Source organism: Hibiscus syriacus, unplaced genomic scaffold (genome assembly GCF_006381635.1).
Source record: "Hibiscus syriacus cultivar Baekdansim isolate YM2019G1 unplaced genomic scaffold, ASM638163v2 tig00110610_pilon, whole genome shotgun sequence".
Taxonomy (NCBI): domain Eukaryota; kingdom Viridiplantae; phylum Streptophyta; class Magnoliopsida; order Malvales; family Malvaceae; genus Hibiscus; species Hibiscus syriacus.
The window spans coordinates 8,326,641-8,344,092 of NW_024062800.1; the positions used below are offsets into that span (position 1 = coordinate 8,326,641).

General features: G+C 33.1%; 1 protein-coding gene across 1 annotated transcript; it reads right to left on the reverse strand.

Annotated features, from left to right (window-relative positions):
- Positions 1–388: 388 nt before the first annotated feature.
- LOC120135711 (S-protein homolog 18-like) lies at positions 389–832 on the reverse strand. The gene has a single exon (XM_039151933.1). The coding sequence runs from the start codon at positions 830–832 to the stop codon at positions 389–391; it is 444 nt and encodes a 147-aa protein (XP_039007864.1).
- Positions 833–17,452: the final 16,620 nt, after the last annotated feature.

A 17,452-nucleotide genomic window follows, 5' to 3' on the forward strand; every position in this document is an offset into this window, starting at 1 on the left:
AAAAAAAAATTAGTGTTTACAATATCTTATAATCACTTTAGACTATTCAAAAAATAATAATAATAACGCTAAATATTTATTTTTGGATGGACCGTAAGAAGCTGATGGGGCACATTCTTTTCTAAAATCTCAATTTATCAAATATTTTTTTATATATTTTATATTAGTAGCCTATTTGTGTTCCCTGATATAAAATTTTACATTTGTACTCTAAATCTTCACTATCTGTCATACCATCCCTTAAAAGAAAAATAGCCATAATGAAATTCAAAACGTCAAGGACCATGCATAGGAAAAATGGGATTCGATAATTAAAAGAGAGGATCTATATATAGCCAACTATCCCTTCAGGATAAAGAAAAAAAAAAAACTCTTACAACTAATCTGTTTATTGAATCTTCCATGGATAGGAATTAAACCAGGTGGAATTATCATTGCTGAAATAAACACCATCTTCCCTCACAGACCACATGCAAGAGTTATGATACTTCCGGCACCGACGTTCGTCTCGGGTGGCCTTGAAAGCGTCAAAGAAAAGCTTCTTCCCTTCCCACCATATATTGCAGTGGAAGAGTGTGGTTCTGATGAGGTTGATTTTGGTATCCCATGTGTAATCCTCATGCTGAAGCATCCACCTTTCACCAATATCTCTATCCCCAGACATACAATGTAGACGCAGTGATGGAATTCCCGGTGGTAAATCATTAGGCGCATCGTTCACTATATGGATGTGGTAATTGATAAACCACAGATCTTCACTCACTGCAATTACCCATGGATACAATACAGAAAATGCCAGCATTGGGAACGCTATCTTTTTTAGGTCAGCCATAACGTATGTGTCCATAATAACGTCGTTAGCTTTTATAGTATGATTTTGAATCTTGATAATTAATTTCTTTGGTCAAGTTGCTTATTAATTTTGGAGTTATAACACAATCAATTCATGTTTAGGTTTCTAAAATAATAATATCCAATACGTTTCCAATTTAAACTCTTGTTAAGGTAGTGTTGCATTCTATATTTATGGGGTGAGACAATTTTTTTATATTTATTGCGTGAATATTAATTTGATATTCCATATAAAAGTAATATATATATTGAATAATTTAGAATGATTATAAGTGTAGTATTTGTTTAAAATCTTTCTTAACTATTAACGCACAAACATTACAAATATAATTTTTTGAATTCAAGACCTTAAATAATAATAACACTCTCTAAATCCACTAAAACTATTTGATTGGTTTAGAAAAATACATTGGTTGTGATTTATATGACAGCCAATTGATTGTTAATGTATTTTCTTTTATTTGGGGAGAAATTTTAAAGAACTTGAAATTAAAAAATTTGGGGAAAATACATAAATGATCCCTTTATTATAGGGTCTAAATAAATCAATTTCTATAATTGAAAAATCATTTTATAACTTTTAAAGGTCGAGAAATTTAATAAAACATCACCCTATAGTCAAGAGAACATTTATGTACTTTATCCTAAAAATTATCCCTCACTATATTGTTGTAAATGGTAAAAGTTACCAGGACTTGAAAGAAATCATTTATATCATTATGGTATGTATAAATAAATAATGTAGAGAATAAAAGGAAAAGAAGATTCAACTCTAAAATTTCGAGAGCTAGGAGTAGAAAGATTAAGAACAGAAAAAAAATGAAGAAATAGTGAACGAAAATTGGGAGACGACTTAGTAACGTATATGAATTAAGTTCAGTTTTTGTTTTCCTAATGTATTATAGCGTAAGCTACTTATTTAATGTTTCACATATTCTCATGTTTTTATTTTGAAAATCAAAATATTTATATATTAATTTAAATATAATTAAAAATATTTGAAAATAATACAAACGATCTAAATTATTTTAAAAAACGATGATAATCTTACTATGATTTTTTAAAAATAAACAATTACTTTTAAAAAATTTAAGGTTTTTCTAACTTAAATATTAATTTTAATGAAATACTAATACATTTTTGGTCTAACATAGTGACTAAGCATTTGAACTCTTGTGCAAAAGATCCAAAGTTTAAATTTCTGTTAAAAGTTAAAACAATAATAATTTACTTTGTGACTGTTGTAACATAAATATAAGTTTTAATGGTATTATAACAATTGTAATGCCCCGAATTTCAATATTCGATTCAATCCATACTTTTATCAAATTCAATTTGTCATCAAATTTTTTTACTATTTATGTATTTATATCTATATATATAATAAATTAAATGATTTTCCAATATTGGAATCATTTGGTCAATTTTTATTCAAAACCCAATTTTGAAATAACATCAAATAATCAGTGAATTAGTTTGCATCAAATAAATATTTTGTATTTTTTTCCGATTACCCAAACTAAGAAAATAAGAATAGTTTTATATACGTGTAAATATGTATAAAAGTTAAAGAATATTTTTAGGGTCTTTATAATCTCATTTTCCTCTCCAACTACACATATCAAAATTGAGTCTTAATTTTGTCGGAACCGCCTTTTGGGTGGGCTCCGGAATTGGGCTTCGATTTAGAAAAATGGATTAGGAGTCGCCACCGACCAATTATTTTTTTAAAAAATGGGTTGATCGGACACCTTGTTTCTTAAATGATCTGCGTCTTACCAGAAATGTGTCGGGCTCAGGAGTCGGTTACGGTCGAGGAAGGATTAGCACCCTTGAACCGCCCTTTCGGTACTACGTAATTTTCAATTGTCTTTAATTAAGAAAGTTGTAAATTTAAATTAAAAGGTAAAAATATGATCCGAATTACTTACCTCTAATTGGCTGAACGAAAACGCTTAAAAAGACTTAAATGTTAAATTTGGAATGAGAAGCCGAATTGGATTAAGATATAAAATGCTAATAAACAAAAAGATGAAAATGATAATAAAATAAATAGCATAAGGAAAACAAATAAAATGCTAACATAAATAAACAGAAAATAAAATGAAAAAATAAATAAGGGGAAAAAATATAAGAACATAAAGAGCAAACAAAAAAAAAAACAAGAGTAAAAACAAATACAAAATGGAAATAAAACGTATACAAAAGTAATATATATATATATATATAAAGAATATATACATATATATATATATATATATATATATATATATATATAAAATAAGATATCATAATTAATAAAATAAGTAAAAACAATAGCTAAGAAAAATAATAGGGATATAAAATATTATGTAAAAATAAATAAATATATATGTATAATGTGAGGAGAAAAAAACAAAAACAAAGAAATTAGAAAGAAAACAAATAAAGGGGGACCACTATATTAATGCACCGGGAAAAAAAATAAAATGGGTCAAAAGAGGAGACATGAAGGGGCCCCGAGGAAAAAGAAAAAGTTAGGAAAATTAGGTAATATATATAATATAATATTTAATAAAATAATTAAAAAGAAATAAAAAATATATACATATATACACAAGTTTTAGGAAAACAAAATACAAATAAATAAATAATATATATATATATATATATATATATATTAAGATATAGGAATAAAAATAATAGTAAATAAATAAATAAATATAGTAAATATAGTAAATAAATTAAATATATATAAATAATAATACTAGATATAGATATACATATATAATCAAATATTAGGGAAACAATTTCTAATAATAATAAAATAAAATATAATAATTACATATAAAGGATTACATTAAAGAGAACAGTGAATTGGGTGGCCAAATTAAAAGAAAATAAAAATCAGTGGCCAAATTGAGACAAATTTGCCATCGAAATAGGCCTTTAAATAACTAGGGGGACCAAAAGGGTGATTTACCCCCTTCTGTGTGAAAACACGCAGGTCACGCGCGTAGGGTCGGGTCGGGCGTGGCTCATGCGAGTCGATATAAAGCCAAAACACATGTTATAATTTTTCATTTCTCCTCTTCACACGAAATGCTTTCCCCCCTTTCTCAAACTTTCTCTCATATGTTCTTCAAAATGAAAAACACGGTAGGAATTCCAGAATCCAACAACCGTGCGCCGCCTCGTCGCCGCTGTTGACCGGCGACGACTGCTGGTCATCGACGGCCAATGTTTAAAAAATTTTCATTTCTCGAAAGCCCATCTTCTCCTTGTTTTAAAAATCAAAATATTTTTTAAAACCGAGCCTCGGGGAACTGTAGATCTAAAGGAGAAGATCTCGGTTTCCCTTTCATGTTCATCGGCCCATTCACGCTTAAAACCAAAGGGAATCAACATGCAAGTAACACATAAGCCATGTCAAAGGTAAACAACACATTTTCTTTATTTTTTGCTTCGAAAAAAAGTACAAATGATCCTAGTTTTCATGATCGACACTTGCTCGTATTTAATGCCTAATAATCTGTCTATTGTGTGTATTTGCTTCTGCATTTGCTCGTAATTTTCGTGTCTATTTTGTGCGTAATATTCTCTGCCTCTTCGTGTGAACATTAGTGCATGTTATTTATAGTCACAAAAATAAGCTATTTTCAGAGTCCTATTCGGTTTAGAACTCTAATGCTCCTTGGTTGGTTCTGTTGTTTTGTGTGCCTCTTCGGGGTTGTTGGAGGTGAGACGTACGACCACACAACTTGGAGAGAACGACGTGAGGCGTGGGACTCTTGGCCATGTGGCGCCGTTGGAAGCAATGCGTGGACTAGGGCTCTAGAAACCCTAGTTTTCAAGTGGGTTGCGGACTTTGGGTCACTGCTGTTGGGCCACTTGTTTGATTCTTGCTTGGGCTATTTTGTAATTGATGTATCGAACCTGTAAACCAGAAATACAAATGTAAATAAACATATAATATAATAATATGATATATATGTATATATTATAATTTGAGCGGTCGAAATTTGGTGTCTATAGCTGCCCCTCTTTGTCATTTTTAATGAACGAAAAATAGGACAAAGATAAAAAGACACAAATTTCGTCCATATCGAATGCCCTCCGTTGTAGAGTTGAAATCTAATGTAATGACTGATCTGTTAATTTGAATTGAATCACAAAATGACTCCCTCGTCGTGACGTTAAGTCGAAACTAGAAAATTCTGAGCGCAAAATCCTTCGTCGCGAAGTTTAAATCGAACTCAGAGTATTAGGAAGTAGTTCCTGGACACCACCATGCGGTTGATGCGGCATCGAGCTGAATAGAATCGAACTCGTCAGTTTTGATAGGTAGCCCTTCTTGCCTTGAGTTATGCTATAAATTTGATTTGCCTCTGATTTGAATGACATGATTCAGATGATGCTTCAAGAGAAGTTATCTCAAAAGAGAAAGAATTAGTTTCAAGGGAAACAATCTCAAAGATATTTGTTGTTTCATGAAAAATGATCTCAAGGTAAACAAATTTTTTTTAAGGGAAATAAATTCAAAGATTTTGTGTTTCAAGAGAAACTGTCTCAAGGGAGACAAAATTTTCAAGAGAAATTGTCTCGAGAGAGACAGAATTTGTTTAAAGGAAAACATATTAAAAGATTTTGTTTCAAGGGAAACTGTCTCAAGAGAGACAAAATTTGTTTCAAGTTGGGTCAATCTGTTTGTGAAGTTAGAATTGTATATGGCCCCTCCGTCGTGAAGTTGAGCCTTAGAATTGGATATCCTTCGTTGTGAAGTTGAAATCCAATGTAAGTTGCGTTGTTTCGAGGCCAATATCCTTCGCTGTGAAGTTGAAATTGACTCTGAAACTAGGAAGTTTATTGACAGACAGGCCTTCTTTGAGTTGGATATCCTTCGTCGTGAAGTTGAAATCCAATCTAGAGATGGATAATGCTTTTCTGCACGATTCCCTTCGTCGTGAAGTTGAAACCGCGGGTGGCCCCTTCGTCGTGAAGTTGAGCTTGGTAATTGGATATCCTTCGTTGTGAAGTTAAAATCCAAGTAAGTTGTATTGCTCCGAGTCCAATATCCTCCGCCGTGAAGTTGAAATTGGTCTGGAACTGGGAAATTGCTTGTTGAAAGCTAGCCTCCCCTTCGTTGTGAAGTTGAGCTTGTACTGTCTTGAGTCTAATATCCTTCGCTGTGAAGTTGAAATTGACTCTGAATGAAACTAAAAAGTTATTTGTTCCCCTTCGTTGTGAAGTTGAGCTTGTGTTGTCTTGAGTCCAATATCCTTCGCTGTGAAGTTGAAATTGGCTCTGAAATTGGGAAGCCCCTTCGTCATGAAGTTGAGCCTCAAATGACACAATATCCTCCATCGTGGAGTTAAAATCGTGGATGTGTGGGTACGACATCTTCCGTCGTGGAATTAAAATCACGGATGACCCCTTCGTCGTGAAGTTGAGCATTGACTTGAATATCCTTCACCGTGAAGTTAAAATCCAAGTAGTGTATGTTGCGGGTGGACACGATTCCCTTTGCCGTGAAGTTGAAACCGTGGCTGACCCCCTTTACTATGAAGTTTGGTCTTCGTGCTAGATATCCTTCGTCGTCAAGTTGAAATCTACTCTTGAGCAAATTGTGTCTTTCGAATCCAATCTCCCTCGCTGCGAAGTTGAAATTGGCTCTAGATAAAACCTGCAAAGATATGCATATATGCGATGTTATGGATGCAATGCTCTTAGGTATGCCTAAAATGCATAGGCAACATATGTTATTCTGGGGTTTGGATAAAAATCTCAATCCATGGTTGTCAGTCTTGATGACTCGTGATGCTGGAATCTTGAATATGCTTAAAACAGAATGTTGATATGTGAAGGGAATAATTGCGTGAGTAGTCTTCACTTTCTCAGTTCGTCTTCATTTCCACCAGGGTGTACTCTTGCAAACCTCAACCTAAGACAATTTGTTTTGCTTTCCCTATCAAATTTTGCCCCAAAAAATTTGGCTTCTCCTGCCCCAGTTTCAATCTTGAGCTTCGGAGAGATATTCACTGATTTCCAAGACATGCTTCCAGATAACTTATCTTGTTTGAAAATGCATTTCTTCCTTTGAATTTTCAAAATTTTGAAAATTATCAAAAGGAGTTTTGGAAAATATTGTCTCCTTCTAGGTTTCAGAATTAAAGAAAATTATAAAGCATGAGTTTATTGGATATCAAAAGAATCAAATGCTCTTTTAATCTTTGATAGCTGTAAACTTTTGACAAATATCAAGATCGAAAAGTTGGTTTAGAGGTGGGTTATTAAGGTTTGTTTCATCAATTCAGTCATCGTGAAGATCATGGCATACCCTTTTCTTGATTTGACATTTTGATCGGAGGCGAACAAAGTGACACAACTAGCATAATCAATGGCTAGACCTTTCAGAATACTTCTGTTTCAATTCTCTGAAATCTTTCATTTGTTCAAGTTTTGTAAGCTCCTCTAACAAAGGTAGTGCAGAAATATTGGTCTAAAAATGAGATTCTTGAGTGCTCGTGTGTATTTGACTATAACAGGTGTTCTTTAATTCCCTTAGTCAATTTTTACCGAAACTTCTTATTTAGATTTGCCATTAAATGGCTAGCTGGATCCATAAAGCTGGGGCGTTTTAACAATTGCTCTAGAGGGACATCTCAATATGTAAATACCTTTATCAGGTTAGCTAAATCTTATCCATAAAGCCAGGGCGTTTAGCCAATTGCCTTAGAGGGACAGCTCAGGCTTTATTGTATAGTATAATCACCTTTATCAGGTTAGCTGAATATTATCCATAAAGCCGAGGCGTTTAACCAATTGCTCTAGAGGGACAACTCAAGCTTTATTGTATATAAATAATATTATAATGTGGGTATAACGGGTCCAATTTCTTAAGTTTGTTAAGAAGAACCTGTTATAGTCTAGGTGTTTTTGAAGGTATGAAAATCTCATCGTTAGAGTTCAATTCCCAAGCAACTGACCTAAACTAGATTCACCTACTTGACCATTCCATCTGAGAAGATCATGATCATCATTGAACATCTTAAACAAAAGTATAAACCAATTAGTTTTGCAATCTCATGTGCTAGTTTCCCCATTCTGTTCGCTCCTAACACATACCTGAATACCAAACCTTTGATTGACTCTTCATGAGAAGAGAAAACTAGTTCGGTCCCTGTAAGAGAATAACATATAATCTGATGTATCTTTTAAATTAAGACCAATGGGTCTTTGTTTTACAGGATTCAATCTTGTCATTTGTTAAAGATTTACAACCTTAATTATTAAAAAGCTTTTAATTCAGGTGATATTCAAGGAATTTCAAGTTGTAAATTTGGTTCAACATTCAACATAAATTCATTTAAATATCCAAAAAGAGTTCAAAAATAAGTTTCAAATACGAGAAAATTCAAAAAACAAATTAAATAGGATGCCACGAAATGAAATAAGGCCTCATTTGGGTGCCCTACTAGTTGGATTAGGGCTTCAATCTGTGCTGGCTCCCCACTCCTCACTGGCTAGGGCTCTTTTTGATGTACCCTCAGACACATCAATTTCTTCCTCCTCCGGGTCATTTTCTTGGGAAAATCCCGCTTCTTCGTGATTTATCAGCATTTCCTTTCCTGGTTGCTGGAAATTGGGCCCACATTTTGGATCCAAAATGATTTTCCTCGGTGGTAATAGTTTTGGTTGGATTCTGAACACATATTGCAGCTGTGGTTGGCCTAATATTCATCAAGCCTCCTGAGCTGCCTAGAAATCCTCTTGCTTTCAGGAAATCTGATATAGGTGTTGAAGTTGTGTTTGTCCTACTGATTCTTAAACCCACGGGCCAATCTCGGACTGCATCCATGGAAGCTCATTTACTTGGATTTCTTTTCCGATTATCTTGAGCCTTAGGTTTTTCGTAGGAATCCTCTGTTGAAGCAGTTTGAGGTGCCTTCTTGGCTACATATGCCCCATCCATTCTCAAACCCATGGGCCAGTCTCGGATTACGTTCACAGAAGCCCTCATATTCGAATGTTCTTCGCAGGCATTCTCTGTTGAATTGACAACTTCCAAGTTTTGGACCTTCATCTCTACCTTGCACTTCTTGATTGCTTGATCTAAAGGATTCTCAAGGTTTCCAGGAACCTCAGCTGAACAAGCTGGGGTTCCATCCTGGCTAACCCCATGAATCTCCTTGTAGGTCTATTTCTCATTTGGGGGCCAATGTGGCTGGATATATCTGGTGTAATCAATTCGGATGTGAGTATTTATGAACGTAATTTTTCAAGTGAAAAGTGGAAGGAATGGAACTGAAAACCATGCACTTTGTTTTTCTTCTCATTTAGTTCCCATGAAGAGAGACTACTGGGTAATGACTTCATAGATAGAACTTGAGTGTCATGTCTTGATGATTGAAAAGGGGTAGAACCTCTAATTATGAGAGGTTGATCCTTCTTGGCTTTCTTGGTCAACATTCTGTCATATTCTGTGACCCTCTTCTTTGAGTGGAACTTATCTCTCACAAGGGAAAGCTCATTTTCCATGGTTGGCCTAGGGGAATCTTCTATAACCACATTTGGTTTTAGGGGCGGACCTGAAATATCTAGCTCTTTAACAGGTACTCTGGTCATTATCGTTTCAGCTTCAGCACCAACATTCATAGGATCCACCAGTGGCTTCTCTCTATGGATCACAACATTTATCATATCCATCAATTTGGTCATTTGTTCTCTAGATTCATCTTGAAATCTTCTTGTTTGATCAATCATCTCTCGTTGGGTTTTCATGAGTTGCTCTTGAATTTTCTCGATCTTACTAACACACGCTAGTATCTCATTCATCGCTGTGGATCTTCAGACACGCTTCAGGTAACCTTCAATGTGCTTTCAAAGCTTGTTTGTTCTCTTTTTTATGAGACATCTCTTGTTAGTGAATGTGGAAAAAAATGGAAAAGAAAATCAAATTAATGCAGAATATGCAAGAATGTATGCTGCATGAAATGTTCGAGGCTTTGATCCAAAAAATGTGCATGTTATTAAGAATAATCCTTATTGGGGACAAAAGTGTTTTATCTTTTAAGAGACCAAAAATATCATGACAGCTTCTAAAATGCTGACTAGTCTTCTGCGTTCGTCTGTCACCGATTGAATAACTTATCGTACCGTTCCAGCTTCTTTGGATGAATCGTGCAAATGTTGAGTTGCTTTTTGTATTGGCCCAAGAAGTCTCAAATGACTGCATCTCAGGCATTTATCTTTTGTTGAGCGTGTTCCCAACGAATACGTCATTGGAGCCCTCAATTGATAGGAACTATGTGAATTTCATTTGTTTGTTTCTTGAATTCGTCAGCAATGGTCTCCAATTTCAGCTATCCATTATTGTCTTTGAGGGGACTCCCAAGATCAGTGACCTTCATCTTTCCCCTGCAACCTCTGGCATTCAATTCTTCCAAGATAGGCTTTCATTGTGCTTGATGTAAACCCGATTCATTCTGAGTCCTTTCTAACGCAACAGAGTGATAAACTCTTCAATTGTGGGTGCCACGTCTTCGGGATTGAATGTGACACATAGTCGCCCTGTAGACTGTCCTCTGCATTTTCATCTCTTGTATTATAACCCCTTTGTCCATTAATGCAAATTATTTATGTTTAACAAACAAATTTTAGTGGATCAACACCTCTTTTAAATGATGCGAATGATGAAAATAAAATAAAAGAAAAGAAAAATGAAAGGAGTTAGTGAGGTGATAATAATGAAAACAATTATGAAAACGTCCTACCCCACATGCTTATTATTCCTACCCGGAAATGTTCTCTATCCCGCATGCTAATTTCAAACAAATCCTAACCGCATATTTGTCTAGTTCGCATGCTTTGAACAGAAAGTAAAGCAGGAAACAAAGCAACCTAGGGTTTGGAATGAGGTTTTGGGGTGGGCTCTAATTCCATGTACTCTCTCGGTTTAGGTTGTAAAAAGGTATCCGAGTTCTCCTTGCTGGTGCCCCCTTGGGCTTGCCAGACCCTTAGTCCTAAGCCTATGACAAGCTTGTGTGGACTAAGTTAAACTCGAGAGGAAACATTCCCTTATGTCTGTGCGGTGAATAAATTCACACGAAGACATAAGGTATATGAATCCCGAAGGCTACTTGCTAGGACTGTGTGGTGAATACATTCACACGAAGGCGTCGCTTTCACCCCCACTTAAATAGGGTTTGGAGCTCGGGTTTAGAGACTTAAGTGAAAAACAAGTTTGGAAGGCTGAAATCATTAAAAAACGGTTAGTATAACTATTTACTCGAATATATAATCAAAAGTAAGCAATAAGGATCGAAATGTTATCTTAAAATTTAAACGTACCATTTTCGTTAAAAAGACAATTGAAAATTACCTTAGCCTGACTCACTTATCTATCCACAGTAGAGTCGCAAGCTGTCGGAACCACCTTTCGGGTGGGCCTCAAAATTGAGCTTCGACTTAGAAAAATAGATTAGGAGTCGCCACCGACCATTTATATTTTTTAAAATAGGTTGATCGGATATCTTATTTCTTACCTGATCTGCTTCTTACCAGAATGTGTCGGACTCGGGAGTCGGTTACGGTCAAGGAAGGATTAGCACCATTGAACCACCCTTTCGGTACTACGTAATTTCCAATTGTCTTTAATTAATAAAGTTGTAAATTTAAATTAAAAGGTACAAATATGATCCGAATTACTTACCTCTGATTAGTTGAACGAAAACCCTTAAAAAGACTTAAATGTTAAATTTGGAATGAGAAGCCGAATTAGATTAAGATATAAAATGCTAATAAACAAAAAGATGAAAATGATAATAAAATAAATAGCATAAGGAAAACAAATAAAATGATAACATAAATAAACAGAAAATAAAATGAAAAAATAAATAAGGGGAAAAATATAAGAACATAAAGAGCAAAAAAAAAAAAAAAAGTAAAACAAAGACAAAATGGAAATGAAACGTATACAAAAGTAAAAAAATAATAAAAAATATAAAGAATATATACATATATATAATAAGATATCATAATTAATAAAATATGTAAAAACAATAGCTAAGAAAAATAATAAGGATATAAAATATTATGTAAAAATAAATAAATATATAAGTATAATGTGAGGAGAAAAAAACAAAAGCAAAGAAATTAGAAAGAAAACAAATAAAGGGGGGCCACTATATTAATGCACCGGGAAAAAAAATGGGTCAAAAGAGGAGACATGAAGGGGCCTAGGAAGAAAAAGAAAAAGTTAAGAAAATTAGGTAATATATATAATATAATATTTAATAAAATAATTAAAAAGCAATAAAAAATATATACATATACACAAGTATTAGGAAAACAAAATACAAATAAATAAATAATATATATATATATATATATTAAGATATAGAAATAAAAATAATAGTAAATAAATAAATAAATAACTAAATATAGTAAATAAATTAAATATATATAAATAATAATACTAGTTATAGATATACATATATAATCAAATATTAGGGAAGAAATTTATAATAATAATAAAATAAATATAATAATTACAGATAAAGGATTACATTAAAGAAAACGGTGAATTGGGTGGTCAAATTAAAAGAAAATAAAAATTAGTGGCCAAATTGAGATAAATTCGCGGTCGAAATAGGCCTTTAAACAACTAGGGGGACCAAAAGGGTGATTTACCCCCTTCTGCGTGAAAACACGCGGGTCACGCGTGTAGGGTCGGATCGGGCGTGGCTCATGCGGGTCGATATAAAACCAAAACACATGTTATAATTTTTCATTTATCCTTTTCACACGAAATGCTTCCCCCTTTCTCAAACTTTCTCTCATATGTTCTTCAAAATGAAGAACACGGTGGGAATTCCAGAATCTAGCAACCATGCGCCGTTTCGCCGCCGCCATTGACCGACGACGACCGCCAGTCATCGGGGCCAATGTTTAAAAAATTTTCATTTCTCGAAAGCCCATCTTCTCCTTGGTTTAAAAATAAAAATATTTTTTTTAAAACCGAGCCTCAGGGAACCGTAGATCTAAAGGAGAAGATCTCGATTTCCCTTTTATGTTCATCGGCCCCTTCACGCTTAAAACCTAAGGGAATCAACATGCAAGCCACACATAAGCCAAGTCGGAGGTAAACAATACCTTTTCTTTATTTTTTGCTTAAAAAAAGTACAAATGATCCTAGTTTTCACAATCGACACTTGCTCGTATTTGATGCCTAATAATCTGTGTATTGTGTGTATTTTCTTCTGCGTTTGCTCGTAATTTTCGTGTCTATTTTGTGCGTAATATTCTCTGCCTCTTCGTGTGTACATTAGTGCATGTTATTTATAGTCACAAAAATAAGCTATTTTCAGAGTCCTATTCGGTTTAGAACTCTAATGCTCCTTGGTTGGTTCTGTTGTTTTGTGTGGCATTGGTGATGCTTTTCTTGCGCTGTGGGATGCAAGGTTGTTGGAGGTGAGACGTACGACCACACAACTCGGAGAGAACGGCCACACAACTCGGAGAGAACGGCCACACAACTCGGAGAGAACGGCGTGAGGCGTGGGACTCTCGGCCATGCGGCGCCGTTGGAAGCAATGCGTGGACTAGGGTTTTGGAAACCCTAATTTCCAAGTGGGTTGCGGGCTTTGGGTCACTGCTGCTGGGCCACTTGTTTGATTCTTGCTTGGGCTGTTTTGTAATTGTTGTATCGGGCCTGTAAACCAGAAATACAAATGTAAATAAACATATAATATAATAAAATGATATATATGTATATATTATAATTTGAGCGGTCGAAATTTGGTGTCTACAAATATCCATTATGTTGCTGGTCCAGTGAAGATTAAACAAATTGATTCAGAATAACTAAACTTTGAATATTTGACGTCTTATTTTCTTATGGTTCTCAAATTTAAATTATGTTAACTTTGCAAGACACGATTAAAATCATGAAAGATTTCGTTATACAATAAGAATGCTGATAAACATTGATTTGAGGATTTTGGTCTGAGAAGGAAAAAGAAGAAAAACGATTTTTAAGTACTTTAGAGTTGTAGCAGAAAGATTGCTTCTCCGTTGTACAAACTGAATTGGTTTTTTAAGTTCCGTAAACTATCATATTTTATATGTTTTACTTTTAACTTTGCATGAAAAAAATCGCAATGAAGATGATTTCGACACTAATAATGAAGTTTCGAAATTGTAAATAAATGAAATTTTTACTTAAAAGGATGAATAAATTAGAGAAGAAAGTTGATAGTTTCGCATACAAAATCCGAGAGCATGATAATGAACCTTTAAACGTACGAAAAAAACTTGTAACAGAATTAAACAGGTAGTTGACCTGTTTTTCATCTCCTCTGCAAATGTAGCCTTTTACAGCGATAGATCCATCAAAATATCTTCTCTAAATGAAGATTTTCTGAGAGTAGATTACAAAGTTTATAATATCGGTTACCTCTCTGTTTTGATTGTTTTGCACCCTCACTAATTTTCAGTGATGGTGCTATCTCATGTTGTTCGTGTCGATATTGATTAGGGGTGTTCATTTTTTGGTTTTAAACGAATTAACCGACCAAACCGAATTAGTTCATTTAATTCGGTCGGCCACCAAATTAGTTTGGTCAGGGAACGGTTTAATAATTGTTTTAGAATTCGGTTAACGGTTAATTCAGTTCGAAATCGTTTAATTAACCAAAGTAACCGAAATTAAATTTTAAATTTTAAATATATTATATATAACATATAGGTTCAGTCCAAACCATTTATAACCCAATTAATAATTTAAGATCCATTAACATTTAAACCTAAATCAATATTAATTAATTAAAAAACCCCCAAAACTAAATGCTCACGACTGAACTTAAACCTAAACCTTTTAAGAAAATATACTTTCTCTACTTTTATACCTCTGTAACCTCTCAATCTCACGCCGTTTTTACTTTTTACCCATATTTATCTATAGCATGTGAAGTGCTTTTTGCCAATTAACATGTCGACGTCGGAGGACAAAATTTTTCAAAGCTTGTAGCAATTAACGTCTTCAGTTCTTTATTGATTTTACAAAGGTTAGAGCTTTTTTTTTTTATATTTTCGTAATAATATGCTTGCTAAACACTAAAATATTTCTATGTTTTGTGGTTTTATTATTTGTAGAGGTTATACATAATTATCTTTTGGATTATCCAGCTCATTTGATTTTCATTGAAGGGGAGAATTTTCCAAATTTGATACATAGATGAGCTGGTCCGAATTAAAATTTAAAAAATTTTGTTGTTCTGGTTGTTTTGAATTATTGTCACTGACTTTGGGTTATTTCTCGAATCAACAACATCTATTTTCAAGTGTGAATTATGTTTCTATATTCTCCTGAGTGTTATTCTTTCTCTTTATTTTGTTGTTCTGCATGTATCATTTATATTTTGAAGTTATTGTATAAAATTGATGATATTCTATGATCATTTTGAACTATCATATTCTTTATAGTTTCCTATTTCTGCTTAGTTTAATGCACTTAAGATTTATTGATGCATCATTTGTCTATGCTTTTGACATTAAACTTTTATCATAGTATCTTTCAGAAAGAGAAAATAATTTTATATTGAAGTGCATTCTTTTTGTGGTGGTTTAGGTGGTATAGTCATAATAAATTGTTTTATAATTGGTCAGGGTTTCATATTCATGAATGTTATATTGGTGCTTCATGCTTCTTGTTTGTTAATCACTATTAAATTTTAAATTTATTAGAACTAGTGAGGACTAATTTTCGAGTTGATGTCACCTTGGTCTAGCTTTTTTTATGAAATGGATTTGAGCTACAATTTGTTTCACTTAGATCAGTAGTCATGATGTTTATGTCCATCCCCCAGGCTTTATAGATGTCTGTCTTGTATATCATTCGAGTTATTAGATAAAATTCTTCTAAAATGCAAGTGATGCTGCTTCTACTTTCTTAGCTAGGATGCATGTACAGAGTGGCTATATATGTGATCTTAATAGAATTTTTTATGTCCACAAAAGATTTTGATGTTGTCTGGGACATTGCCATACGTGTTGTCAATGTGGTTTTGATGCTCAGTGAGGGAGGAAAGAGTGATAAAGATGTTTAATCTTTGCATTTTTAAAATGGATGTTAATGTAATTTATTTAATGATTTGGATTGAAACGAAGAAAAGGTTTAACATAATGCGATGTAGTTGCTAGTGATTAAGCAAATTGTAAGTCTAATCTTACCATCATAAAGAATTTGAATAATTTATTACATTCAGGTTCAATATTAATTTTTATCAATTTATTTTGATGTAGATGTCCAATATGGTAGCATCTGTTGAGGGCAGTATTTCACCCCTTTATCAAATTCTACAAATTCAATGACTGAAGCTTCAAGTCAAATTAACAACACAAGAGGGACTGCAAGTAAACGGAAAGTTATTCCTTTAAGGTCAGAAGTATGGTCTCATTTTACTAAGTTTGTTAACAATGAGGGTGAAAGTAAGAGTAGATGCAATCATTGTGATAAAGAATTTTGTTGTGATAGGAAAAAAATGGAATTGGGTCATTGATATATCACATGAAACAATGTAAGAAAAATTCTAACAACATTGACATTAATCAAGGCAATTTAGTGTTACCTAGTAAGGGTATTCAAGGGGAAGTAAGACATCTCAAAACTTGAAAATTTGATCAAGAAACAACTAGAAAAGTTTAAGCCAAAATGATTGTTGTTGGAACAGTCCTTAAGCTTTTTGGGGATATTTCGGGGATCGATCCAACTTAATTTTGGAAAAAGTCAGGTTTTAAAATAACGAACAAATAAATGGATTTGGAGTCGCCATCGACATTTGGGTTAGGATTTGTTTAGTCTAGATCTCTTTCATTTATTTCTTTTATTTCGTATTCAATTTCATTGGAGATTTTTCTTTTAGATGTTCAACAACGCTCCTGAGATAAGATTTATTATCATTTATTATGATAAATTACGTATTGAGTTTCTAAATTATCAATTTTGATATGTTTTAGTATTGAAATTTTCAATTTTTTTTAAAATCTTACCTAAAGTTTATGTTTTGTTTTATTTTATCACCCGTTAAAAACTTAACGTTAAGTTTAAAAAAATTGAAAGATTAGGTATTAAAATAAACTAAAACTGATAATTTAAGTATTAAACTCGTAATTTACCCCATTTATTATTATCTCTTTTTATTATGCTTTGCATGATTGTATTGTGTTGCTTAGATTTTACCATGAACCGATTATTTTATGTGGTTAGGTGATCCAAATTAGGGGTGTGCAAAACTATCAACCCGGTTGATCCGATCCGCCAATCCAAATTTAAAAAAAAGGGTAATTTTCTAAAAAATTTATCCGACTGGGTCGGCTACCAGACCCGACATTTCCTAGATGGGCTCGGGTCACAAAATTGAAGTTTTTCGGGTACCCGTTTACCCGAGTACCCTGTTAGTTATATATATATATATATATATATATATATAATATAATGAATTATTTATATTATGGATTATTAGATTTTGTATTTCGAACTGTTAAATGATATGTTTGGATGTTGGAGTATGTAATTCGAAGTTTCGAACATTTAAATTTGTGTATATATATTTTTTAAATT

Coding starts and splice junctions, on each gene's coding strand:
- LOC120135711 (XM_039151933.1), bottom strand. CDS start 832: ATGGCTGACCTAAAAAAGATAGCGTTCCCAATGCTGGCATTTTCTGTA.